Consider the following 26,855-nt stretch of genomic DNA (forward strand, 5'->3'; position numbering starts at 1 on the left):
TTGAAAGAATTAACAAAACTGATAAAACCCTAGCCAGTCTGATCAAAACGATAAAGGAGGGGCGCCTGGGTGGCGCAGTCGGTTAAGCGTCCGACTTCAGCCAGGTCACGATCTCGCGGTCCGTGAGTTCGAGCCCCGCATCAGGCTCTGGGCTGATGGCTCAGAGCCTGGAGCCTGTTTCCGATTCTGTGTCTCCCTCTCTCTCTGCCCCTCCCCTGTTCATGCTTTGTCTCTCTCTCTGTCCCCCCAAAAAATAAATAAACGTTGAAAAAAAAATTTTTTTTAAAAAGATAAAGGAAAGGACCCAAATAAAATCAAGAATGAAAGAGGAGAGATCACAATCAACACAGCAGAAATACCAATAATAAGAATATTACAAGCAATTATACACCAATAAAATGGGAAATCTGGAAGAAATGGACAAATTTCTAGAAACATATAAACTACCAAAATTGAAACAAGAAACAGAAAATTTGAACAGACCCATAACCAGTAAAGATATAGAATTAGTAATGAAAAATCTCCCAAAAAACAAGAGTCCAGGGCCAGATGGCTTTCCAGAGGAATCCCTTGTTCCAAAAAATAAAAATGGAAGGAAAACTTCCAAACTCATTCTATGAAGCCAGCATTACCTTGATTCCAAAACCAAAGACCCCACTAAAAAGGAGAACTATAGACCAATTTCCTTGATGATGCAAAAATCCTCAACAAGATACTAGCCAACCAGATCCAACAATACATTTAAAAAAATTATTCACCACGACTAAATGGGATTTATACCTAAGATGCAGGGCTGGTTCAATATCCGCAAAACAATCAATGTGATACATCATATCAATACAAGACAAGAACCACATGATCCTCTCAAGAGATGCAGAGAAAGCATCTGACAAAATACAGTATCCTTTCTAGATAAAAAAACCCTCAAGAAAGTAGGGATAGAAGGATCATACCTCGAGATTATAGAAGCCATATATGAACGAGCCAATGCTAATATCATCCTCAATTGGGAAAAACTGAGAGCTTTCCCCCTAAGGTCAGGAACAAGACAGGGATGTCCACTCTCGCCACTGTTTTTCAACATAGTATTGGAAGTCCTAGCCTCAGCAATCAGACAACACAAAGAAATAAAAGGCATCCAAATCAGCCAGGAGGAGGTCAAATTTTCACTCTTCGCAGATGACATGATATTCTATATGGAAAACCTAAAAGATTCCACCCAAAAACTGCTAGAACTAATCCATGAATTCAGCAATGTTGCAGGATATAAAATCAATGCACAGAAATCAGTTGCATTCCTATACACCAATAATGTGGCAACAGAAAGAGAAATCAAGGGCATCAATCCCATTTACAATTGCACCAAAAACCATAGAATACCCAGGAATAACTCTAACCAAAGAGGTGAAAAATCTATACACTGAAAACTATAGAAAGCTTATGAAAGAAGTTGAAGAAGACACACACACAAAAAGGAAAAATATTCCATGCTCCTGGATAGGAAAAACAAATATTGTTAAAATGTCAATACCACCCAAAGCAATCTACATATTCAATGCAATACCTATCAAAATAACACCAGCATTCTTCAGAGAGCTAGAAGAAACAATCCTAAAATTTGTATGGAACCAGAAAAGACTCTGAATAGCCAAAGCAATCTTGAAAAATAACACCAAACCAGGAGGCATCACAATCCCAGACTTCAAGCTGTATTACAAGGCTGTAATCATCAAGACAGTATGGTATTGGCACAAATACACTCAAATCAATGGAACAGAATAGAGAACCCAGAAATGGACCCACCAACCTGTGGCCAACTCATCTTTGACAAAGCAGGAAAGAATATCCAATGGAATAAAGACAATCTCTTCATCAAGTGGTGCTGGGAAAACTGGACAGAAACATGCAGAAAAATGAACCTAAACCACTTTCTTACACCATACACAAAAATAAACTCAAAATGGATGAAAGACCTAAACCTAAGACAGGAAGCCATCAAAATCCTCGAGGAGAAAGCCGGCAAAAACCTCTATAACTTGGCCGCAGCAACTTCTTACTCAACATGTCTCCGGAGGCAAGGGAAACAAAAGCAAAAATGAACTATTGGGACCTCATCAAAATAAAAACCTTCTGCACAGCGGAAGGACACAAACAGCAAAACTAACAGGCAACTGACAAAATGGGAGAAGACATTTGCAAACGACCTATCAGATAAAGGGTTAGTATCCAAAATCTATAAAGAACTTATCAAACCCAACACCCAAAAAACAAATAATCCAGTGAAGACATCGGCAAAAGACATTAATAGACACTTCTCCAAAGAAAACATCCAGATGGCCAACAGACACATGAAAAAATGCTCAATATACTCATCATCAGGGAAATACAAATCAAAACCACAATGAGATACCTCACACCTGTCAGAATAAACAGGTTGTTTATTCTAACTAACTAACTCAGGCAACAACAGATGTTGGCAAGGATGTAGAAGAAAGGATTTCGTTTGCACTGCTGGTGGAAATGCAAACTGGTACAGCCACTCTGGAAAACAGTATGGAGGTTCCTCAAAAAATTAAAAATAGAACTACCCTACAACCCAGCAATTGCACTATTAGGTATTTATCCAAGGGGTACAGGTATGCTGTTTCAAAGGGGCATACATACCACAATGTTTATAGCAGCACTATCAACAACAGCCAAGGTATGGAAAGAGCCCAAATGTCCATCGATGGATGAAGGGATAAAGATGTCATATATAGGGGCGCCTGGGTGGCGCAGTCGGTTGGGCGTCCGACTTCAGCCAGGTCACGATCTCGCGGTCCGTGAGTTCGAGCCCCGCGTCGGGCTCTAGGCTGATGGCTCGGAGCCTGGAGCCTGTTTCCGATTCTGTGTCTCCCTCTCTCTCTGCCCCTCCCCCGTTCATGCTCTGTCTCTCTCTGTCCCAAAAATAAATAAAAACGTTAAAAAAAAAAAAATTAAAAAAAAAAAAAGATGTCATATATATACACGATGGAGTATTACTCAGCAATCAAAAAGAATGAAATCATGGGGCGCCTGGGTGGCGCAGTCGGTTAAGCGTCCGACTTCAGCCAGGTCACGATCTCGCGGTCCGTGAGTTCGAGCCCCGCGTCAGGCTCTGGGCTGATGGCTCAGAGCCTGGAGCCTGTTTCCCATTCTGTGTCTCCCTCTCTCTCCGGCCCTCCCCCGTTCATGCTCTGTCTCTCTCTCTGTCCCAAAAATAAATAAACGTTGAAAAAAAAAAAAATTAAAAAAAAAAAAAAGAATGAAATCTTGCCATTTGCAACTATGTGGATGGAATTAGAGGGTATTATGCTAAACGAAATTAGTCAGAGAAAGACAAATATCATATGACTTCACTCATATGAGGACTTTAAGATACAGAGCAGATGAACATAAGGGAAGGGAAGCAAAAATAATATAAAAACAGGGAGGGGGACAAAACATAAGAGACTCTTAAATAGGGAGAACAAACAGAGGGTTACTGGAGGGGCTGTGGGAGGGGAGATGGGCTAAACGGGTAAGGGCATTAGAATCTACTCCTGAAGTCATTGTTGCACTATATGCTAACTAGCTTGGATGTAAATTAAAAAATAAAGAAAAAAAATAAATCTAATGATGATGACCCCCCCCCAAAAAAAGAGAATGAAATCACGTATCTGATAAAGAACACATATTTAGAATATGAAGAACTCCCAAAGTAATGTGCAAAAAAACCTTGAGATATACAGATGAAAAAAAAATTAAGGACATGAAAAGATGCTGAACATCATCACTCTTAAAAAAACGCAAATTAAAACCACAATGTAACACCATTTCACATCTATTTGAATGGCTAAATAAAAGGAATGGCCATATCAAGTGTTGATGAATTTGTGTAAAAATCAAACTCTCACATATTCCTGATGATAATGTAGAATGGTACCACCACTTTGAAAACCGTTTTTGGAAAACAGTATGAAAGTTTCTTAAGAAGTTAAATATATTCTCCCAGCCATTCCATCTTACCTATTTACCCAAAAGAAATAAAAGCATATGTCAATAAAAAGATACAAACATTGTTAGTTGCTTTACTTGTAACAGCCCCAAATTGGAAACAACCTAAATGCCTATAAACAGGTAACTGGATAAACAATTTTGGTGTATGCATACAATGGAATACTACTCAACAAAAAGGAGAAACAAATTATTAATACAAATTACAACATGGGTCAAGTTCAAAATTATACTGAGCGAAGGAAGCTAAATCACTACACCATCCAAAAAAAGGGAACATTTATATCAAACTCTAGGAAACACAAACTAAAGTACAGTGTCAGAAAATATAGTGGTACTTGTATGGGCATGGAATATGGGTGTTGAAAGAGGCCGAAGGAAGAGTTACAAGGGATCCCAAGCAGAACTCTTTGAGTAGAAAGAAAAGGCAACAACCAGAAGAAAATTATGAAAGGAGAAAATTCCACAGATAAAGCAAACATATAACAAAGGTAGTAGATTAATCATTTATAAAAGCAGCACAGAGGTTGAAACAGAAAAACAGTAAAATCGATTACATCCACAAAAATCAGTCAAGGCATACACAAAATAAAAGATGTAAATATGACATCACATACCTAAAATGTGGAAGGAGGAATAAAAATTTAATGCTTTTAGAATGTGTTTGAATTTAAGTGACCACTAACTCAATATAAACTGCTATACGTGTAAGATGTTATATATGAACATAATGGTAACCACAAACCAAAACCTTTAATAGATACACAAAAAAATAAAGAGAATGGAATCCAAGCATAACACTAAAGAAAACCATCATATCAGGAAGGAATAGAACAAGAGAAAAAGAAAGGAACAGAGAAAAACTATAAAAACAACCAGAAAGCAAATAAGTACATACCTATCAATAATTACTTTAAATATAAATGGAAAAAAAATTCCAATCAAAAGACACTAGATGACTGAATGGATAAGAAAAACAATACCCATTATATGCTGCCTACAAGAGACTCACTTCAGACCTAAACCCATGTACAGACTGAAAGTGAAGAAGGGCTGGAAAAACATATACCATGCAAATGGGAGTGAAAAAAAAAAAAAAGCCCAGGTGCCTTATAACAAAAGAGACTTCAAAACAGACTATAGCAAAAAATAGAAATAAAATAAAAAATAAAACAGACTGTAGCAAGAGAAAAAGAAGGGCACTACGTAATGATAAAGAGAACAATACAAGAGGATATAACAATTGTAAATATCTATGCACCCAACATAGTAGCACCTAAATGCATAAAGCAATTATCAAAAGACATAAAAAGAGAAACTGACAGTAATACAGTAATAGTAGGGGACTTTGGCACCCCACTTACATCAATATATAGATCAGCCAGACAGAAAATCAAGGAAACAGTGATTGAAAGACATATTAGGCAAGATGGACATAACAGATATTTACGGACATTCCAACCAAAACCAGCAACATATACATTCTTTTCAAGTCCACATGGAACATTCTACAAGACAGATCATGTTAGGCTATAAAACAAGTCAATAAATTTAAGAAGACTGATATCATATCAAGCATCTTGTCCAACCACAACAGCATGAAACTAGAAATCAATCACAAAGGGCGCCTAGGTGGTTCAGTTGGCTAAGCATCTGACTTCGGCTCAGGTTATGATCTCACAGTTCGTGAGTTCAAACCCTGTGTTGGACTCTGTGCTGACAGCTCAGAACCTGGAGACTGCTTCACATTCCATATGTGTCTCTTTCTGCCCCTCCCCCACTTGTGTTTTCTCTCTCTCTCTCTCAAAAATAAATACACATTAAAAACAATTTTTCTAGGGGAGCACCTGGGTGGCTCAGTTGGTTAAGCGACCAACAATGGCTCAGGTCACGACCTCGTGGTTTGAGAGTTCGAGCCCCGGGTCGGGCTCTGTGCTGACAGCTTAGAGCCTGCAGTCTGCTTTGGATTCTGCGTCTCCCTCTCTCTCTGCCCCTACCTGGCTTGTGCTCTGCTCTCTCTCTCTCAAAAATAAACAAACATTAAAAAAAAAATTTTTTTTTAAGCAATCACAAGAAGGAATCTGGAAAGAGCACACATACATGGAGGCTAAACAACATGCTACTAAGCAATGAATGGGTCAACCAAGAAACCAAAGAAGAAATAAAAAAATACACAAAGACAAATGAAAATGAAAACACAGTGGTCTACAATCTTTGAGACACAGGAAAAGCAATTCTAAGGGAGAAGTTTACACCAACACAGGTCTACATCAAGAAATAAGAAAAATCTCAAACAATTCAACCTTACAAAGAATTCAACCTTACACCTAAAATTAGGAGCTAGAAAAAAGAACAACCAAAGCCCTAAGCTAGCAGAAGGAAGGAAATAGTAAAGATTAAAACAGAAAAAAGAGAAAAGATTAAAGCGAAATAGAGGATTAAAAAGTAAAAGTAAGATCAATGAAACCAGGAGCTGATTCCTTGAAAAGATAAACATTGATAAGCCTTTAGCCAGACTCATCAAGAAAAAAAGATAAAGGCTCAAATAAATATTTCAGAAATAAAGGAGAAATAACAACTTACACCACAGAAATATAAAGAAGCATGCCAATAAATTGGACAATCTAGGAGAAATTGATAAATTCTTAGAAACATATTATCTTCCAAAATCAGGAATAGAAAACCTGAACAGACCAATTACTAGTAAAGAAAGTGAATCAGTAATCAAAAGACTCCCAACAAACAACAGTACAAGACTAGACACTTTCAAAGGCAAGTTCTAGCAAACATGAAGAGCTAATACTTATTCGTCTCAAGCTATTCCAAAAAAAATAGAAGAGAAAGAAAAACTTCTAAATTCATTCTACAAGGCCAGCATTATTACCCTGATACCAAAACCAGGCAAAGACACTGCAGAAAAAGACAACTACAGGCCATGATCTCTGACAAACATGGATGCAAAAATCCTCAACAAAATATTAACAAACTGAATTCAACAAAACATTAAAAAAGCAATTCACCACAATCAAGTAAAGTTTAGGTATGGAAGGGTGGTTCAATATTCGCAAATCAATGTGACATCACATTAACAAAAGAAAGGATAAAAACCATATGATCATCTCAGAAAAAGCATTTGACAAAATACAACACCCATTCATGATACAAATTCTCAACAAAGCAGGTTTAGGTGGAACATATTTCAACATAATAAAAGCTTTATGTGGAAAACCCACAGCTAACATCATATTCAATGGTAAAAAACTGAGAGCCTGTCCTCAGATTAGGAACAAGACGAAGATATCCACCCTAGCACTTTTATTGAACATAGTACTGTAAGTCCTAGCTGCAGCAATCAGACAAGAAAATGATATAAAAGGCATCCACTGGTAAAGAAGAGTAACTCATTATTTGTAGATGACATGATACTAAATATAGAAAACCCTAGACTCCACCAAAAAAACTATTAGAACTGATAAATTAACAGTAAAGTTGCAAGACACAAAATCAATATACAGAAATCTGTTCCATTTCTACAAAGTAGCAGAAAGAGAAATTAAGAAAACAATCCCATTTACAACTTTACCAAAAAGAATAAAATACCTAGGAATAAACTTAACCAAGGAGGTGAAAGACCCGTACTTTGAAAACTATAAAACACTGATGAGAAAGTGAAAGTGACAAACACAAATGGAAATCCATTCCATGCTCACAGGTTGGAAGAATTAATATCATTAAAATGTCCATACTGCCAAAAACAATCTACAGACTCAATGCAATCCCTATCAAAATACCAACAGCATTTTTCATAAAACCAGAACAAATAATACTAAAATTTGTATGGGACCACAAAAGACCCTGAATAGCCAAAGCAATCTTGAAAAATAACAACAAAGCTGGAGGTATCATAATCCCAGATTCCAAGATACATTACACAGCTGCAGTAATCAAAACAGTATATAGTACTAGCACAAAGACACACAGACCAATGAAACAGAACTGAGAGCCCCGAAATAAACCCATGCTTATATATTCAATTAACCTACAACAAAGGAGGCAAGAGTATACAATGGGGAAAAGACAAGTCTCTTCAATAAATGGTGCTAGGAAAACGGGACAGCTACATGCAAATGAATAAAACTGAACCACTTTCTTACCCCATACACAAAAATAACCTCAAAATGGATTAAAGACCTAAATGTGAGATGGACAAAACTCCTAAAAGAAATCACAGGCGGTAATCTCTTGGACATCAACCTTAGCAAACACATTTATGGATATGTCTCCCAGGTAAGGGAAACAAAAACAATTAAACTATTGGAACTGTACCAAAATGAAGAGCTTTCGTACAGCAAAGGAAACCATCAACAAAACAAAAGATAACCTACTGAATAAGAAAAGATACTGGCAAATGATATATCCAATAAAAGATTAATATCCAAAACATATGAAGAAGTTCTACAACATCCCCCCCCCCAAAAAAAAAAACCCAAATAACCAGATTAAAAAACAGGCAGAGGACTTGAATAGACATTTTTCCAAAGAAGATATACAGATGGGCAACAGGCACATGAAAAGATGTTCAGCATTGCTAATCATCAGGGAAATGCAAGTTAAAACCACAATGAGATATCGCCTTACACCAATCAGAATGGCTAAAACCAGAAAGAATTAACAAATGTGGAGAGAAACGAACCCTCGTGGACTGTTGATGAGAATGTAAATTGGTACAGCCACTGTGGACACCAGTGGTGGAAGTTCCTCAAAAATTAAAAATAGAAATACTATATGATCCAGCAATTCCACTACCCAAAGAAAACAATAACAGAACTGAAAAGATATATCCATCTGTGGGACTCCTGGCTGGCTCAGTCAGTAGATGCAGCTCTTGATTTCAGGGTTGTAAGTCTGAGCCCCACATTGCTGTAGAGATTAGTTAAAAATATAATCAGAAAGATGGGGCGCCTGGGTGGCTCAGTTGGTTAAGCGTCCGACTTCGGCTCAGGTCACGATCTCACGATTTGTGGGTTCAAGGCCCGCGTCAGGCTCTGTGCTGACAGCTTGCTGAGAGCCTGGAGCCTGCTCCAGATTCTGTCTCCCTTTCTCTCTGCCCCTGCCCTGTTCACACTCTGTCTCTGTCTCTCTCAAAAATAAATAAACATTAAAAATAAATACAATAACATAAAATAAAATAAAATAAAATAAAATAAAATAAAATAAAATAAAATAAAATAAAATAAAATAAAATATCAGAAAGAAATAAAGAGGGAGGGAGGGGAAGGAAGGAAGGGAGGGAGGGAGGGAAGAAGAAAAGACACACGCATCCCTATGTTTATCACAGTATTACTTACAACAGCCAAGACATGGATGCGACCCAAGTATCCATCAATAGATGAATGGGTAAAGAAAATGCAGTGTATATACTATAATGGAATACTACTCGGCTATAAAAAGAATGAGATCTTGCCATTTGAAACAACATGAATGAACCTAGAGGGTATAGTGCTAAGTGAAGTCAGTCAGAAAGAGAAAGACAAATATTTTATGATTCCACTTATATGTAGAATCTAAAAAACAAAAACAAAAACAAAAACAAAAAGGCAGATTCTGAAACACAGAGAACTGGTGGTTGCCAGAAGGGAGGTAGGTAGAGGGAATGAGAGAAACAGATAATGGGGATCAAGAGGTACTAACTTACAATTTTTTTAATTTTTAAAAAACGTTTTTATGTTTTGACTTATTTTTTAGAGAGAGAGAGAGAGAGAGAACACAAGAGAGCAAATGGAGGAGGGGCAGAAAGAGGGAGACACAGAATTTAAGGCAGGCCCCAGACTCTAAGCTATCAGCACAGAGCCCAACACAGGGCTCAAACTCACAGACCATACCGCAAGATCGTGACCTGAGCCAAAGTTGGAGGCCCAACTGAATGTGCCACCCAGGCACCCCATAAGGTCCAAACTTACAATTGTAAATCACAGAGATGGAAAGTGCATCATAAAGAATATAGTCAACAACACTGAAGGAGCACCTGGGTGGCTAAGTTGGCTCAGGTCATGATTTCGCCATTCAGAGAGCAAGCCCTCCATCAGGCTCAGCGTGGAGCATGGAGCCTGCTTCGGATTCTCTTTCCCTTTCCCTCTGCCCCTCCCCTGCTCATCCTTTCTTTCTTTCTTTCACTTTCAAAATAAATAAAATTTAAAAAGTTATAATAATATTGCAGTAATAATGTTGTATGGTAACAGATGGTGACTACACTTATCATGGTGAGCACTGAGAAATGTAAAGAACTGTTGAATCAATATGTTACATGCCTGAAATTAATACAGCATTGTATGTTAATTATACTTCAATATTTAAAAAAAAAAAAAAAAAAGACCTCAAGGAAACTTTTGGGTGTGATGGATATGTTCATTTACTGGCTGCAGTGATGTTTCATAAGTACATACCTCTATCAAAACTTATCAAACTCTACACCAGAATTGGCCTCTTGGCTAAAACATGGCTTGCTTAAGGCTATCCTCCCACAAGTTTCTACTTGTCATTTCAATTACACTTAAGTAATAAAAGTCATGCCTTTCTCCTAATAAATTCTAAACTCTCTTTCACTAACCAACATAGATTCTTGGATTTCCTCTCATAACATGGTTCTTGTTCTCATGAAGCCATAAACATTTAGACAATAAGATTAAAAACAATTACCATCTCCAACTGATCACCACTTGAAAACCTCACAGATCAGCATTTATTACCCAACAATTACTACAAGAAACCCAAATCAGAATTCATAATCATGAATTCCCTAAGATCACAATTTTCATCAATATCACTCACAGTACCTCGCTAATAAACCAAACTTAAACACAAATCCTATTGCCAAAAGAAAATACTTCCATTTTTAAATCTTGCAACTTTATAAGCAAATTATGCTTCCGACTTATTTTATACCAACTATTCACTTAACTTCAAAATCATGCTTTGAAGCAAAAGATAAGTCAACAGGCAGTAAGTCTCCTCCTGCCAAAATTAAATCTTACTAAGACGGTCACTCTCAGAAGCAAGTATCTATTTATATCAAGCTTCAGAATGTTCATTTTGTATGAATCTCTGTTTATGACCTTGCCACCTAATTTGTTTCAAAATTCCAATTTCGGCAACAGATTCCAATGGCAGGGAAGTTCCTAAGGACTGAAGAGCAATTTAAGCGTCTTTTTTATTTTGTTCAGTAAAACTAAAAAAACTCTTACAGGGGGGGGAAATAGTAAAGTAGTATGTATAGAGTTTGAAAAATCCAACAGTATTGCAATCTCTGAAGGGATAAATAAACTGTGGTATATCCATACAATGGAGTAGTACTCAGAAATAAAAAAAGAACTACTGATATGTACAATGTGAATGGACCCAAAGGCATTATACTCAATGAAAAACCCCAAACCCAAAAGTTTACATACTCTCTGATTCCATTTATATAATATTCTCAAAATTATGATGATGGAGATCACATGAGGGGTTGCCAGATGCTAACGAGATACCAGGAGGGAGGAGTTTGCTTGTGGTGATGCAACAGTTCTGTTTCCTAATTGTGGATATAGTTACATGAATCTATGTATTTGATAAAATATCACAGGATATATACTAGAAAAAAAAGTTTATCTAAAAACTGCTGCCTACAGTTAATAGTATTGTACCAATGTTCATTTCCTGGTTTGCTAATATACTACACTTATGTAACATGTTATCATTAAAGAAAGCTGGGTGAAGAGTACCCAGGAACTCTACACAATTTTTGTAATTTCTTATAAATCTAAAACTGTTTCATAATAAAAAGTTTAATAAACATAACAAAAAGAAAACAGACAATGTAGAGAGAAAAAGAGCAAAACAATAATTAATAAACTCTGATTTGGAAAAAAATATTACAACCATAAAACAAGGACAGGGATATTGTTTTTAAAAAAATAGAGAATGAGCAGTCTTAGAAATTCAAAACACAACAGCAGAAGCTTTAAAGGATTACTAGAAGAACTGAAAGATAATATTGGGAATAAAAGACAAATAATAGAAAATAAAGAGAGAAAGGATGAGAAAATTAGAGAATTAATCAATGAGGTCAACATTCAAATAATATATGTTCAGAGAGAACAGAGAAAATGGAGGGAAATGATACATGAAAAATCTCCAGAAGTAACTGATATTACTAAGCACTGGAAGTAACTGATATTACTAAGCACTGCTGCTGGTATCTAAGAGAAACTAGTTGTAATAAATACACAAAAAGTAAAATATCTATAAAGTGAATGATATTCATTTCTGTGTGGCACCCTTATGTAGTACACCTTACAATATGTAGTACATATTACAACCTTATGTGAAAGCACTTTCCTAGTTTGAGCAATTATATTGCCTATATTTAAACACTTCCAGCAACTAACATCATAACCTGGTGCATCTTATTAATGTTTGTTGAACTTAGCTGAAGTTTCAGGGTACATATAATATCTAAGCGTTTCCCTTCACTGGTTGCTTATTCTTTGCTGTGTGTGTGTGTGTGTGTGTGTGTGTGTGTACAGGGATACAAAGCTTTACAGTTTATAAGGTGTTTTAAACATTTAATCAAGCTTTTAACATATACCATTTCTTAAAAGTGAGGTTAGCATCCTTGTAAATTTTACATTAGATGTTCCTATCCATTAGCCTGTCCTTAAAACAGCAGTATTTTAAAGCCTATTTTTATTTTGGGGAAAACTAAGTTTTTATTACTATAACAAGTATCATATTTTATGTTTTAGTTTTTTTAACTAAGCCTTTTAAATGATTTCATATTAATATGTTTTTAAGCACTTAATCTGTGTAAGCTGTTTATAGTTTTTAAGGTGTTAAGAGATTCAAAACCATGACTCATGGACCACTTGCAACCCATTACTTGATTTTGTAAATAAAGTTTTATTAAAACACAACTATGCCCATTCGCTTATACATTGTTATGACTGTTTTCACTCTATAATGGCAAAACTGAGTGGTTGTAATGGATACTGTGTAGTCCACAGAGTCAAAAATATTTACTATTCAACCCTTTACAGAAAATGTTTCCCATTTCTACATTAAGTGTCAGTAACCGTGATGATATAAGAAATGCTATCAAATTTCTAAGTCTATTTTCAACAAATTTAATGCAAATTTCTCTCATCTTCCGCCCCACCCCCTTTTGTCAATTAGCCTTTCTATAAGCTTTTTTTCTGCTTAGTATATTGTCAGTTTCCCCAGGAACAAAGGCTAATTACTGAAAAGGGAAGCTCTCAACTGAGGACTGAGCTATGGTCTCAAAGGTCAACTGTAAGTCTGTTGTTTAATCCATTTTTCCCATAGAAATATTTTAAATGTTACTTAAATCCAAGATTTCCCCACTAAAGACAACTTTAGCAAGAAATACAGCCCAAGAGTAGTTTTAATATGAGTCCTAAATCCTAACATCTTTCTCTTCCTAAAAAAATCCCATTGTTAGATTGTCAACAAGTCTAGTAAGGCAGCTCCAGGGAACAACAAGCAGCAAGAAAGTTCAATAGAAAAAAGTACCCTTGTACACTGTTGGTGGGAATGTAAATTGGTGCAGCCATAGTGGAAAGGGTTCCACAAAAAATGAAGGTATGAAGATTCCTCCAAAAATTAAAAACACAATTATTCTATGATCAATCCAACAAGGTGGAATCCAACAATTCCACTGCTGTGTATTTATCCAAAGAAAATGAAAACAGTAATTCACAAAGATATATGCACCCCAAGTTTACTGATTATTTACAAAAGCCAAGATAGGGAATCAACCCAAGTGTTCACTGATGGATAAAGAAGATGTGATATGTATCCACGGTGTATACATACATACATACATTCAAGGGACTGTTACTCAGCCATCAAAAAGAATGAAATCTTGCCATTTGTCACAATGTGGATGGAACTAAAGTGTATTATGCTAAGTGAAATAAGTCAGAGGAAATCAAATATATGATTTCACTCATATGTGAAATTTAAGAAACACAACAGATGAACATAGAGAAAGGGAAGGAAAAATAAGATGAAAACAGAGAGGGAGGCAAACCATAAGAGACTCTTAAATATGGAGAACAAACTTGGGGGTTACTAAAGGGGAGGTGAGTCGGGGGTGCGTTAAATGGTCGATGGGCATTAAGGAGGGCAATTGCTGGCATGAGCACTGGGTGTTATATATAAGTGATGAATCACTGGGTTCTACTCAAACCAATACTACACTGTATGTTAACTAACTTGAATTTGAATGAATGAATGAATGAACGAATGAATGAATAAAGGGCTTTTGCTGTTGACACCAGTTAACTGTAAATTACATAATCTAACTTATGTTAGATCAAGTGGACAATGCAAGAAAGGATGCAAAGGTAGAATCAAGTGACCAATTCAGAGGCTATTGCAAATAATCCAGGTGAGAGCTAAAAGCAACTGGGACCAGAGTTGTAGCAGCAAACATGGCAGAGTGGACTAGCCTAGATATTTTGAAGAATAAGACTCTGAAATTTCAGTGGTGCCTAGGTGGCTCAGTCGGTTAAGTGTCCAACTTCGGCTAGGGTCATGATCTCACAGTTCGTGGGATCGAGCCCTGAACTGGGCTACGCACTGACACTTTGGATCCTCGGTTTCCCCCGCCCCCATCTTTGCCCCTCCCCTGCTCATGCTCTCTCTCTCTCTCTCAAAAATAACATTTAAAAAAAGACTTTGAAATTTCAGAAATCAAATGTAGGATATGAGACAGAGGAGTCAAGGAGGACTTTATGATTTTGGTCTGAGCAGCTGAAAGAATGGAAGTTCCATTTCCTGCATGAGAATGACAGTGGGAAGCTTAGGTTTGAAAAGGATACATATATCTTAGACATGTTAAAGAATGAGATGTTTATTCAACATCCAATGCAGACATCAAATAAGGAGTTAGACACATAAGTCTAAAGTTCCGGGGAAAGGTCCGGGTTAGAGATAAAAATTTAAGAATTGGAATCTCCAAATACTTGACATTCTCAAGCAGCTCCCTACCATAGAAAATTATAAAGTAGCTTTAAAATATAGCTAACCACTATTAAAAACTGCACAGATCTAAATTAATGGTCACATATATTTTGTATCTATTGATTAGTCATTCATTCAACAAATATATACTGAGTACTTTATGCCAGTTGCTATTCATGACTGCGAGTAATATTATAATGCATACATAATCACATACTGTTAAAGGTGCTTCAAAAATTACTATTTTTAAAAACCTTTTGGAGCACCCATCCTACTTATTACTAAAGGGGGGAAATAAAACAGCGGGAAAAAAGGTATGAAATACAAATACAAGATTTCATTTTAGAATTATATATCAAATTGTGAATATTTTAACTAATTAGTTTCACAAAACACCTTTCTAGAGAGAAATTATAGCAACTCCACAATCACTCATATTTCCAAATGTCCTTTTGAAAACAGACTTATTCCATTAAATTCCCTTCTCTATGCCTCATGCTAAAATTTTAAGCAGTGAAAGAATTAAAATTAACAATCTAGGCAGCTCTTTCTGCCCATGGGTCCTGTCTCCATGCTTCAATAAAACCACCTTAAAAAAATAAATAAAAATTAAATTAAATTAAAAATCTAAACTACCCTGCTAAACTAAACTAGATTGATAAAATTAAAGAATGAGAGAATTTACATCAGAGGCCTTTTGACACCGGGCATTCAATATGCCTAAGTATTATGAGAAATAACTATAGAAACACAGAATCTAAGTTCAGGAAAACCCTTTTAGAAATGTAATCTAAACACCTATCTCGTTTCTGAATCTCATCTACCAAGTTCTCATGAATTGGCTGACCTATTGCTGTTAATGACAGGGAAGGGTAACTTGTTTTTTTTTTAAACAGTTTTGTTCCACCTTTGGAAAGCTCTGACTTAGACGGTTTTTCTTAACATTAAAGCTTAATTAAACCTTGTCATCCGACCCTAGTTCAGGGCTTTGGGCCAGTTAATTCGTTGTTGTGGGGGAACTGTCCTGTGCCTTGTAGGATGTTTAGTAGCACCCCTAGCCTCCACCCACTAGGTATGAGCAGCACTCCCTCTTCCCAGTTGTTAACAACCAAAAATGTCTTTCAGACATTGCCACAGCCAAATGAGGGGCAAAATCATGCCTCTAGTTGAAAACCACTGTCCTAGCCCTATCTACTAGGACCAAATAACAGTAACAACAACACTAAGATCTAAGCAGTTAATACATGCCAGGCACAATTCTGAGCACCTTACATATATTTTCATTTAATCCTCAAAACCATCCCCAGTTGAGAAAATAGAAGCTTTATTTTTGAGAGACAGAGAGAGACCGAGCATGACTGGGGGAGAGGCAGAGAGAGAGGAAGACACAGAATCCCAAGCAGGCTCCAGGCTCCGAGCTGTCAGCACAGAGCCCAACACGGGGCTCGAACCCACAAACAGTGAGATCATGACCTGAGCCGCAGTCAGATGCCCAACCAACTGAGCCACCCAGGCTCCCCAAGAAAATGGAAGCTTTAGAAGCTAAGGAATTCACCTAAAATTAGGTGCAAATAGCAAATTAAGTGGCAGGTCTGAGATGGGAACGAAGCAGTTCAATTTTAGAGCTTATGCCTTCAATCTCAAACAAGTCTGACTCAAACCAAGTCTAATGTCATTTCCAAAGGGCAAATCTTCACATATCTGAAGATGCCTCTTATAACGAGATTCCTTAATATCAATCAGGGTTGCCCCCAAGACCTCTAATCAGTTCCTTAAACTTACAAGGTTTCTAACTTCTTCACATCCTTCCTCTGAATATACATAGAACTGAAGACAATAGTTTGGTGTACAGCAGAGTGGCTCTAGCCTTCTTTTCCATTAATTATGATGGTTTTTTAGTGGGGAGGGTGGGGGAGAAAATGGGATGATGGCAGTTATATTGTACTTTTGTATCAAGTTTACTGCCAAAAACCACCTCCAGGTCTTTTCCATGTGCAGTGTTTTAAAGCCATGCTAACTTAATGTATGTTAGTGTTTTTCAGATCTTACGTAGATTTCCAAAAAGAAAATTCATTTTAATTTAGTCCAACAATACCAACTCAGAGATCATACTGGATCATTTAATTGATCATGCACTGTCCTTCTTTGTTCATGGTCACCTATAAATTTGTGAATTTGCCTTTTCCAGATGTGCAACGAGACAAAGCAAAGAACAAAGCCACCTTCCAAGATCAGTAATCTTGGGTCGGGTCATTCAAAATTGAAATCATGTTAACATAATCAACTTGTAGCTAACTCATTTTTCCTTCACCATACACCCAAGGATATAAAAAAAGACTTTACCAAAAACGAAGCTTAAGTCCAAATACATTATATTGCTACTAGTCAAACAACTGCATCAGAAAAAAAATCAAAGTTGCTCTGACCATCTATTTTTAGCAAACCCATTCTGGATCATTTTTAACCTATTTTTCTTCAAGTTAGTCATAAAACTACCCTTTCATTTTTTGTTCTAAAATCTTCTACTTCTCAATATCAGACCTAGATTCCCTTATCTTTTAGTACTTCTTGTATTCTAAAACCTTTAGAAACCACAAATACCAATAAGCTTAAAATTTTATAGGCATTTCCTTTTGTAAAGGTTAAGATGTTTCAACTAGCTGAGAAGGTAATCCATTTAACTAGATGCATTCTTTATCTCTATCCCCATGTTGTCTTTTATGTCCTTCATAGCAATGTTTGCTTTGTTATTATGTATTATTGGCGGTAGTGGTGGTTTGTTCTTCCTCTTTAAAAGAGAAGCTTCCTAAGAGCTAAGGGATTTTTTCTCTTCCTTCATTGCTAGGCATTATTACACTTTCCTTGATTACCTTTTTAAATGTATTATAAGAAACCCTTTGGTTGGTCTTAGCATTTTTTAAACATCTCAGCTCATTTGAGCTCCTGCTTTCCTAATTTTCATAAAATTTATTTTTTATAAACTTTATTATGGCAATCTTAGCTATTTGCTCTGTTTTCAAAGTAGTGCATATCTTTAAAGAGTTTATTGTGTAATCACACTAAGGATCTTTTTCTGTCCAAAAAATATCAAAATTACATTTTTACTTAACTCCCTAAGACATTATTCCTTTTAAAGAGAAATTTATCCTGTAGAATCATGATGATCTTTTCTCTAATCAAAAGTTGGGAAAACTCAAATTGGCAAGTTAAAAAATATATACACACAAAACACTATGCAGTTCTTAAGAATTATGCTATAAAAGACTATTTCGTGACAAAGGGGATGTTCATGATTGTTTAAAAAAAGGGTTATATAACAGTATATACAGTAGTAATAATTCAAAACCACTTTTAAAGATATGTGTGATTTTATATTTTTATATACACAAAAAAAGGTTAGATGCAAAAATATTTAAAGTATATTTCTTTTGATCACAGCATAATATTTTTGTTTTCTTCTATGTGCTTTCTATATTTATAAATTCATGTAATGAATATATATCACTTTTACAATAACACAGGCATTATTATTTTAAAAGAACCAACAAAACCAAAGAAAATATTCTATAAAGTATTAGACAAAAAGGTCTAGCTTGAGATTTCTGCTTTTATAACTCTATTTCTAAAACAAGCTTAGAAAAACATTTCTGGTCACCAAACCACAAAAAAAGCCAACACAAGATACCAGTTAGCCTAAATATATAAATAAGTCATGACAACCATTAAGATGACCATTCAAACTTTTAAAAATTAAATGGGGGGAAATCACAAGGATTTCCCGTCATTTCAAGGAAAGTCTGTTATGAACCATTTAAAACCATTAAAAACAAAAAAAAAAAGTTAAAATGTATATTCTCCCCCCCCACCCCAACCCCCACAAAATGAAGGGTCAGTAGGCTAGGGATAATGAAGACAAAAGAAAAAAAATTAGTCAAATTGTTTAATACTGAGCTAAAATTTCCAAATATAAATAAAGTAAGCAATGTTACCTGTTAAGATTGAAAATCTCATAACAAGAACAATTATCTTTACTTATAAATTCTGTGTGGTTGAAAATAAATTTGCAATAATCCAAAAACTTATCTGATTTACTCTCTATTTCAATGGCAGCATCTTATTCAGAGTCTACGTTCTAAAAGACTAGAAAAAAAGTCATTTTAACCAATTAAAAGTCATCATTCAAATGTATTCAGTTTTGTAAAATACTACTACATGTAAGTGGTTCAACTAATGATTAATTCATCCAAAAGTAAAAATGCATTTACCCCCTTCTTTAGGAAATTATTTCAATGATTTTATTTGTATATCTTGAATTTAATTTTCAAACATATTAAAAATATTATTTTAAATTAGCCTTTCCTTAAATTTTTTATGATATTCATAAAAAACAATACCAAACAATGCATTCTCAAGTTACATGAAGATTCTACTAACACTTTAAACGAAATAAAAAACAAAGCATCAAACCCATGAAAACAGTAAAAACACACTCAATTTATTTTAAATAACTTGCCATTAAGCTGACAATCAAGACATATGATCTTTTCATCCAGAAAAGTAAATGATCATAATGAAATAAAGGCCAAACATCTTTCTCAATCTCTCTCATATTCATAGATGTATAGAATTATAACCCAGTGATATCATGTAATAAATGAATACACACCTTACTTTAGTATATGCCAAGGTAGACACACAAAAACAAGAAAAAAATTCTGAAATCAGAGTATAAAGGGACTCTGCTTTTTCAAACAATGCAGCACTGAAAGCCAGGTCAGCATCCTTGGGCATTACTAGGAAACTTTAGCACATCTGATATTTCCATCATCTTCAAGATTCTTCTGAACATCAGAAAATATGCAGTCTCCCCCTACCTCACCTATCCACAGACTTCCTCTAGCTTTCCTCCCTCTACTATGTAATAATGCTATTGCGGTTATTTAGGCTGCAAATGTTCAGAGATACAACCCCCTCTACATATTAATTCAGTTCATTTTCTCACAGACACTGACTCAGCCGTGGGTTGTGCAGCACTGACGTTTCTAACCAAACAGCATCGTGTGAGCTGTGATCATCCCATTTCTCCATCTCTGTGCAGTGATTGGATATTGTAATTGATAGACAGGCTGAAGAAAACTCAGGAGATGAGGGCTTAGTGATATGTAGCTATGTTGCCAAATGCCATCTGTAATGCTAATTCTAGCTCTGCCAGCTTGCCAGGTTTTAGAAAACTAGGATGCAGCTAACTTTCTTCTTTTCCTTTCAATATCTTATTGTGTACTCTTTCTGGACAGTAAAGCTTCTCTTTAAAAAACAAAGGAAAAATATTCTGTGTACTTTAAGAATCCACTCAAGAACTATTCTTTAAAGTAACCAAACTTTTCTATTTCTAAACTGAGACTACAAAGTGGCTTAAAAAGGAAACTGTAAAGCTCAATCTTCACGCAGTCTCAGAAGAAATGAGCATGCGTACTTGTATGTGGGAATGAAACCTTGCAGCAAAGTCTGATATTGAATGTATGATACATTTATCTTTAGTAACCTGAGCAGACTGCAGCTCTGAGTTTTAAATAGTTGTATTTAACCCAATTCAAATATTCAAGAGCTTTTAATAAGCATATTGTCAATCTAGCCATTTTAATGCTAGTTGTACAGAAAAGGTGTTCTTTTTCCTTTTTAAATACAAAAACTATTGTAATTTATAAAGAAAGCTGCTGCAATTCAGGCCAAATACACTTCAGCTGAAATGGATCTTTCAGCAAGCTACAAGGGCCTCTACACAAATATTAACTACACAACTACTCAAAAAGAAACAAAGTTCAGTAATTTATTAACCCATTTATTTGTATGCACTTGCTTAAGCCAGAGGGAAGAGACACCCTGAAGTACATCCGTGTTGAGATTAGCTTCCTTGTCTTGTCTTTTATATCACAATGCTATACATACCAAATCTACATTCAAAAGAAAATTCAGAGAAGAAAGTACCTTAAAGTTTATTAGATGGAAATGAAACAAGGCAATGCCCACTAAACCCTCAAACCTCACTGGTAAGCATACCTATATAGTCACTATTGTTATTACTTTTAGAATTCAAGAAATTTATTTTTACACTTGCCAGTAAAGGTGGGGGAGAAAAAAAGACTGAAAAATGCATGCAATTCCAAAATGGGAATAGAACAAAATATAAGTTTAAACAACTTTTTAAATTATGTGTAAAAACTGAATCACTAAGAAATAAGGAATGCTCATTTCTTTGCTGCTAAAGACTGAAGGTTTGTGCCCCCTCCCCCCAATTCACGTATTGAAATGTATTCCCCCAATGTGATAGTATTTGGAGGTAAGGAGGTAAATAGGTTGAGGACAAAGCCCTCATGAATTGGATTCGTACTTTATAAAAAAGACCCCAGAGGATTCCTAGCCCCTTCTACCATGTGAGGACACAGCAAAAAGAGAGTTGTCTGAACCAGGAAGGGAGCCCTTATTAGATATCAAATGTGCCAGCACCCTAATCTTGGACTTCCTAGCCTCCAGAACCATAATGAAATAAATTTGTTGTTTATAAGTCACTTGATCTACAGTACTCTCTTATAGCAGCATGAACAGACTAAGACATTTACTTTTTATAAATTTAAATCCCCAACTCAGTTTCAGGTGGCAACATGACCATCTATATTTCTTAGCCTCTATGATCCAGAGATGACCATATGACATAGTTCTAGCCAACGATTTATAAGTAGATGCCTGCCTGCTAGAAATTTCTGAAAATTTTAATTTCCTAATACAAATGAAACCCCTTTCCCATTGCCCCCTTCTCCCTTCTCCCTCATTCTTGTCTGGAAGGTGGACATGATGGCTGGAGCCATCTTGCAATCATGAGAAAAAACAAAGAATATCAGAGATTTTTGATCCTAATATACTTAAGCCACTAAATCCACATCAAGCATTGCCTACTTGTGAACTTACATAAAAGAAAAACAAACCTCTAACTTTAACCAGTGTTTAGTCTGGCTTTCTTTCACTTAAATATCCCTAAATAAAATACAAAAGATTAAAAAAAAAAAAAAAAAAGGATGAGAGTAGGTAGAAGCATAAATGAAACCCAACTGGTCATGAGTTGATACAACCTGAAGTTGAGAGATATGTACAGAGGAGTTTATTATACCCGTTTTCTCTACTTTGCATATATTTAAAATGTACCATAATAAGTTATCAACATTTTTAAAAATAAAAAGAATGAGAAACTTGGTTATAAATTTTAACTTTGCCATTTAGAATTTGGATGGTCTTGGGCAAGTTTATTAACATCATTTTTTTTTTCATCTGTCAAATGGGGACGGTAATACTTACTATTCATAGAGCTCCACCTTCCAATCTAGTCACAGTTACCTACAGAAAGTCCCTGGCAGGAATGTCCTCCATCTACCTAATCATCCAAAGATTAGTTCAAGCGTCATTTTTACCCACTCAAGTTGATACTGAATCCTTCTCTGAACTTTTTTTTTTTTTTTCCAACGTTTATTTATTTTTTTGGGACAGAGAGAGACAGAGCATGAACAGGGGAGGGGCAGAGAGAGAGGGAGACACAGAATCGGAAACAGGCTCCAGGCTCTGAGCCATCAGCCCAGAGCCCGACGCGGGGCTCGAACTCACGGACCGCGAGATCGTGACCTGGCTGAAGTCGGACGCTTAACCGACTGCGCCACCCAGGCGCCCCTGAACTCTTATTTTACTACAACTCACTACCACAGTTCGGTGCCCTGTTGTCCTCTAATTGTTCCACGTGTGGATATTAAAGCATTCCATGCTGGTACCCTGACAAAGTTTTTTTTTTAAGTTCATTTTATTTATTTTGAGAGAGAGTGCATGCACACACATGCACGTGGAGGGACAGAGAGAGGGAGAAAGAGAATCCCAAACAGGCTCTGTGCTATCAGCACAGAGCCCAACACGGGGCTTGATCTCACAAACCACGAACTCAGGACCTGAGCAGAAATCAAGAGTCAGTTGCTTAACCAACTGAGCCACCCAGGCAAGCTGAACCCTGACAAACTTCTGAATCTCTCCTGCAATGAGTACAAGTTCTTAACATCTAATATTTGCTGATTGTTAGTTTTTAAAATCTCCCAATTAATTTAATATCGATTCCAAAAAAATGCCATTTTTAAAAAGTCAAATTGTATACATTTTTAAAGTATCCTAAGTCATATGTTCCTAAGTGTATAAGATCAAGAGGTCTCTAAAAGTAAGCTATTTTCCCTTGGGCAGAATTTCCATAAATGTGGTTAAAATAAGCCCAAAGGAGTTCACGGTCTTTTCATTTAAAACAAATAACGTATTGGTATTTTTTTTCTATTTCTCTTTAATAGTTTTCACTGAAACAACCAATATTGATGCAGTCTATGTGAAAAAAAGCATCAAAAAGTTACTGATGCTATAGCTATCAAGAAGAGCTATGATATTTATCACTGAGATACAGGAATGAAAAAAAAATACTGTTAGTTTTTATAAATTTTCCTCATTGTATGCATGCACCTTTTATAAAATAAACAATAGCTTATTTTTACCTATATGTGAAGTCACCATTTCACATATAATGTAGTACTGTACGTTAGTAAAAAAATATTAAGAACTAGAAAGGATAACATAGAATTCACCTGGAAAATGTATACAACATAGCAGATATAAATAGCCCACACTTAATGAGATAAAACTAATTTCTCTTTAATCTCAAAGACAAAATAATTATCCATATAAGCAGGATAAAGAAAAAGTACTAGAGCACCGGTTGAAGCACACACACATACACACACACACCCAAACACACACACACCCAAAAAAACAAAGCAAAAAACACTCATACCATTGCTGTGCCCTTATAAATTAATAAGTCAACTTAACTTTTTCACTCAAGACCTCACCACATTAAAAGTCCACAATAAAGACAGACATCTTGTCAGGAGATTTTTTTAAAAAGTACCGATTTCTCATATTTTCTAGCTACAGCATATGGTTTAAAAGTACCTGGATTATTTCTTTAAAATTACAAAAAGGATTTCAAAAAAAAAATTTCAAACAGGATTTCAATATCATGGCATTGTCACGAAAACTACTAACAGTTATCAGATTAGAATTTTACATTCAAGTAAGTTAAATGCCTGTTAATATTCCCTAAGTAAATATTCACAAAGCACAATACTCTATAGGAAAACATGCTTACATACCTGCAACATGTGAGGTTTATGAGCTGCCAATTAACACAGTAAATTATCAGATAATGAAGTGTTCTAAATGAAGTATTCCTCATTAAGCTGCACAGCACAAAATGAAAGCCTTACATATAATATATAAATGGGCCGAAATTTTTGAAATGAATTTCATTCAATGAATCAAACTTTAAATGAACCTGTAGAGTCATTGCAGAAAGACTGATTTTCCCATTAGTATCGAGATGACAACAAAATATGACATAGCCTGTAAATTATTATATATAATCTACACAGACAATATACTTAGAACACAAAATAAATTTCAACTAGAGAGTTTTAAATACAAAGAACTAACCTGTCTTGCCAGGGTTCACAGTTAAATTAATTATAGCATTTATTCACAGGATCACTAAGGAGATTTTAACATTACTTAGAAACAAAAATTCAAATAAATACAAATATAAGAAGATTATAAATACAAATAAAAGAAAATTAAAAGGAAAGAAATGCTTCTGTACAAGTTTTTTAAGGAGGAATGCAAACATAATTCTTTGTAAACCAGTCCCCAACCCCTGCAGGACTTGCCACAACCAAATGCAGTTTGGTTCTTTATAAAGGTCAATTTTATCAGAGCTTTGATATGTGAAATACATATTTTCTACCTACCTTGAATGTTTATAAAGTTTACGAGGTCTACTATGCAATTTCCGATCCCAATTCTCTGGATCACTGGAGTTACTGTCATAAGGATGAGGCCGTCCTGCCATCCCACTTCAAGCTTCCTCACACTACTGCTCTGAAAGCATATGTAGCACCCATAACCTACGTGAAAGAGTAGTGTTGACCTTTAAATCTGGTCCACGCAGAATAAAATAGTCAACAATTTTACATGCTTTCTGACACTACTGTGACAGATTTTTAAAGTGATGAACAGGATTATAAAATATCAGACATACAAACTGCCACAAATGGGATTAAAACAAACACCATAAGTCTTTTTAGGTACTTTTCATCTGATTCGTCTATTAAATCTGCTTACCCCTATGCAACAGTTTAACGGTGTGTTATTTATAACTTAGCAAATACACTTAACTGCCCTCTGGGTACCTCAAGTTTCCAAACATTAATATAGAACCAAAAAAAGCAAAGCAATTCCACAAAATGATTCTTTTGGACAAAATTTCACCTGGAATACATTTCTTAATTACTAAAAGTTTTAAAATGCTTAACAAAGCATCTAGTAAAACCAAATAACAAAGCTGTTATTTCTTTAAGAGCCCCTGTAGAAATTTAGTGTGGGCTCTAAAATAAAAGTATATAAACACCGTGATGTTTCCTTACATTGTAATTACCACAAAAATACAGTATTGATGTGATTCATACATTTCATGCCTTTTCACATGCGAGACTTGTGACTGTTTTTTCTACTAAAGTCATTAAATTATAAGAAAATTAACAATAGCTTTACAGAACACCTGAGCTAAGTACTTTAAAGTATATTCACTATCCAATTTAACTTTTACCTTACAAGGTGGGCATTATTATCATAAACGGAACAGAAAATGGTCTCAGTAGTTTAGTAACTTTGCCAAAGGTCACAATGTCGGTAAATGGCAGGATTATAAAGAATAATGAGAATTTATTATATGGAATGAAGTCTTGATCTTGATAAATGTTCAAGCAGGAGTATTTTGTTTGGATATAATCAAATTTGACTTTCAGAGTCTCCAAACATCAAAAACAAACAAACAAACCACACACACACAACTAAATGAGGTTAGACAATCCAGAACAAAGTTATAGAATTTGGACCAGAACAGAGGTTTCCTGACACCCACTCCTACATGCTTCCTATGCACTTTTCCAAGATGGATTTGATAGAGGGAAGTGAGGGGAGTTGTACATAAACATCAAAAGGAATCCAGATTTGGAAAAATACTATACCTTACTTTTATAAAAAATTCCAATACAATAGGGGTGGCTTGGTTGGCTCAGTCGGTTACGTGTCCGACTTCAGCTCAGGTCATGATCTCACAGTTCGTGAGCTCAAGCCCCGCATCAGGCTCTGTGCTGACAGCTCAGAGCCTGGAGCCTGCTTCAGATTCTGTGTGTGTCTCTCTCTCTGTCCACCCCTCCCTCCCTCCCTCCCTCTCTCTCAAAAATAAAGATTAAAAAAGAAAAAATTAAAAAAAAATTCCAGTACAATCTCACAAAAAATGCCCAAGGTAAATTCATTCAAATTTTGAATCTACCTCAGAACTCATAAAAAAGAATTACTTCCATAAAAAATAAAAGGTTAAAAAATATAGATTTCCACTTTAGAGAAACTGTTTTTGCTATCTGATAATTTTTTCTTCATAGTTAATTAATACTTTCTTTTCAAAAACAATTGAAATCTTACAATAAGTGGACACTTCAATATAATAAATATGTAAACAAGTAGGTAGATCAAGGAGTGAAATTAAAATAACAGAAAAGGAGGGCACCTGGCTGGCTCAGTCAGAACTCTTGATCTCGGGGTTGTGAGTTCAAGCCCCACACTGGGTGTAGAGATTACTTAAATAAACTTAAAAAAATAATAGAAAACGCAAAGTCAGAGAATTGTACAATGGC

General features: G+C 35.4%; 1 protein-coding gene across 6 annotated transcripts in view; it reads right to left on the bottom strand.

The window, feature by feature from the left end:
• BTBD10 (BTB domain containing 10) overlaps positions 1-26,855 on the bottom strand; it is an 89,625-nt gene that overhangs the window by 37,652 nt on the left and 25,118 nt on the right. For 3 of the 6 annotated variants that reach the window (XR_006960767.1, XM_047072591.1, XM_047072590.1), the window contains exon 2: positions 24,909-25,064. The exons of 2 other annotated variants lie outside the window; for them this stretch is intronic. Coding sequence is in view for 3 of the 4 variants with exons in the window: in XM_047072591.1 (XP_046928547.1) it covers positions 24,909-25,009 (101 nt within the window). In the remaining variant the exon portion in view is untranslated. Of the gene's footprint in view, positions 1-19,702; positions 19,867-24,908; positions 25,065-26,855 lie in introns of those variants that run through there. One more of the 6 variants, XM_047072594.1, reaches the window with a different exon arrangement.

Source organism: Lynx rufus, unplaced genomic scaffold (assembly GCF_022079265.1).
Source record: "Lynx rufus isolate CCGP_SWC_20201006 ecotype Redwood Valley unplaced genomic scaffold, mLynRuf1.p SCAF_9, whole genome shotgun sequence".
In the NCBI taxonomy this organism is placed as follows: domain Eukaryota; kingdom Metazoa; phylum Chordata; class Mammalia; order Carnivora; family Felidae; genus Lynx; species Lynx rufus.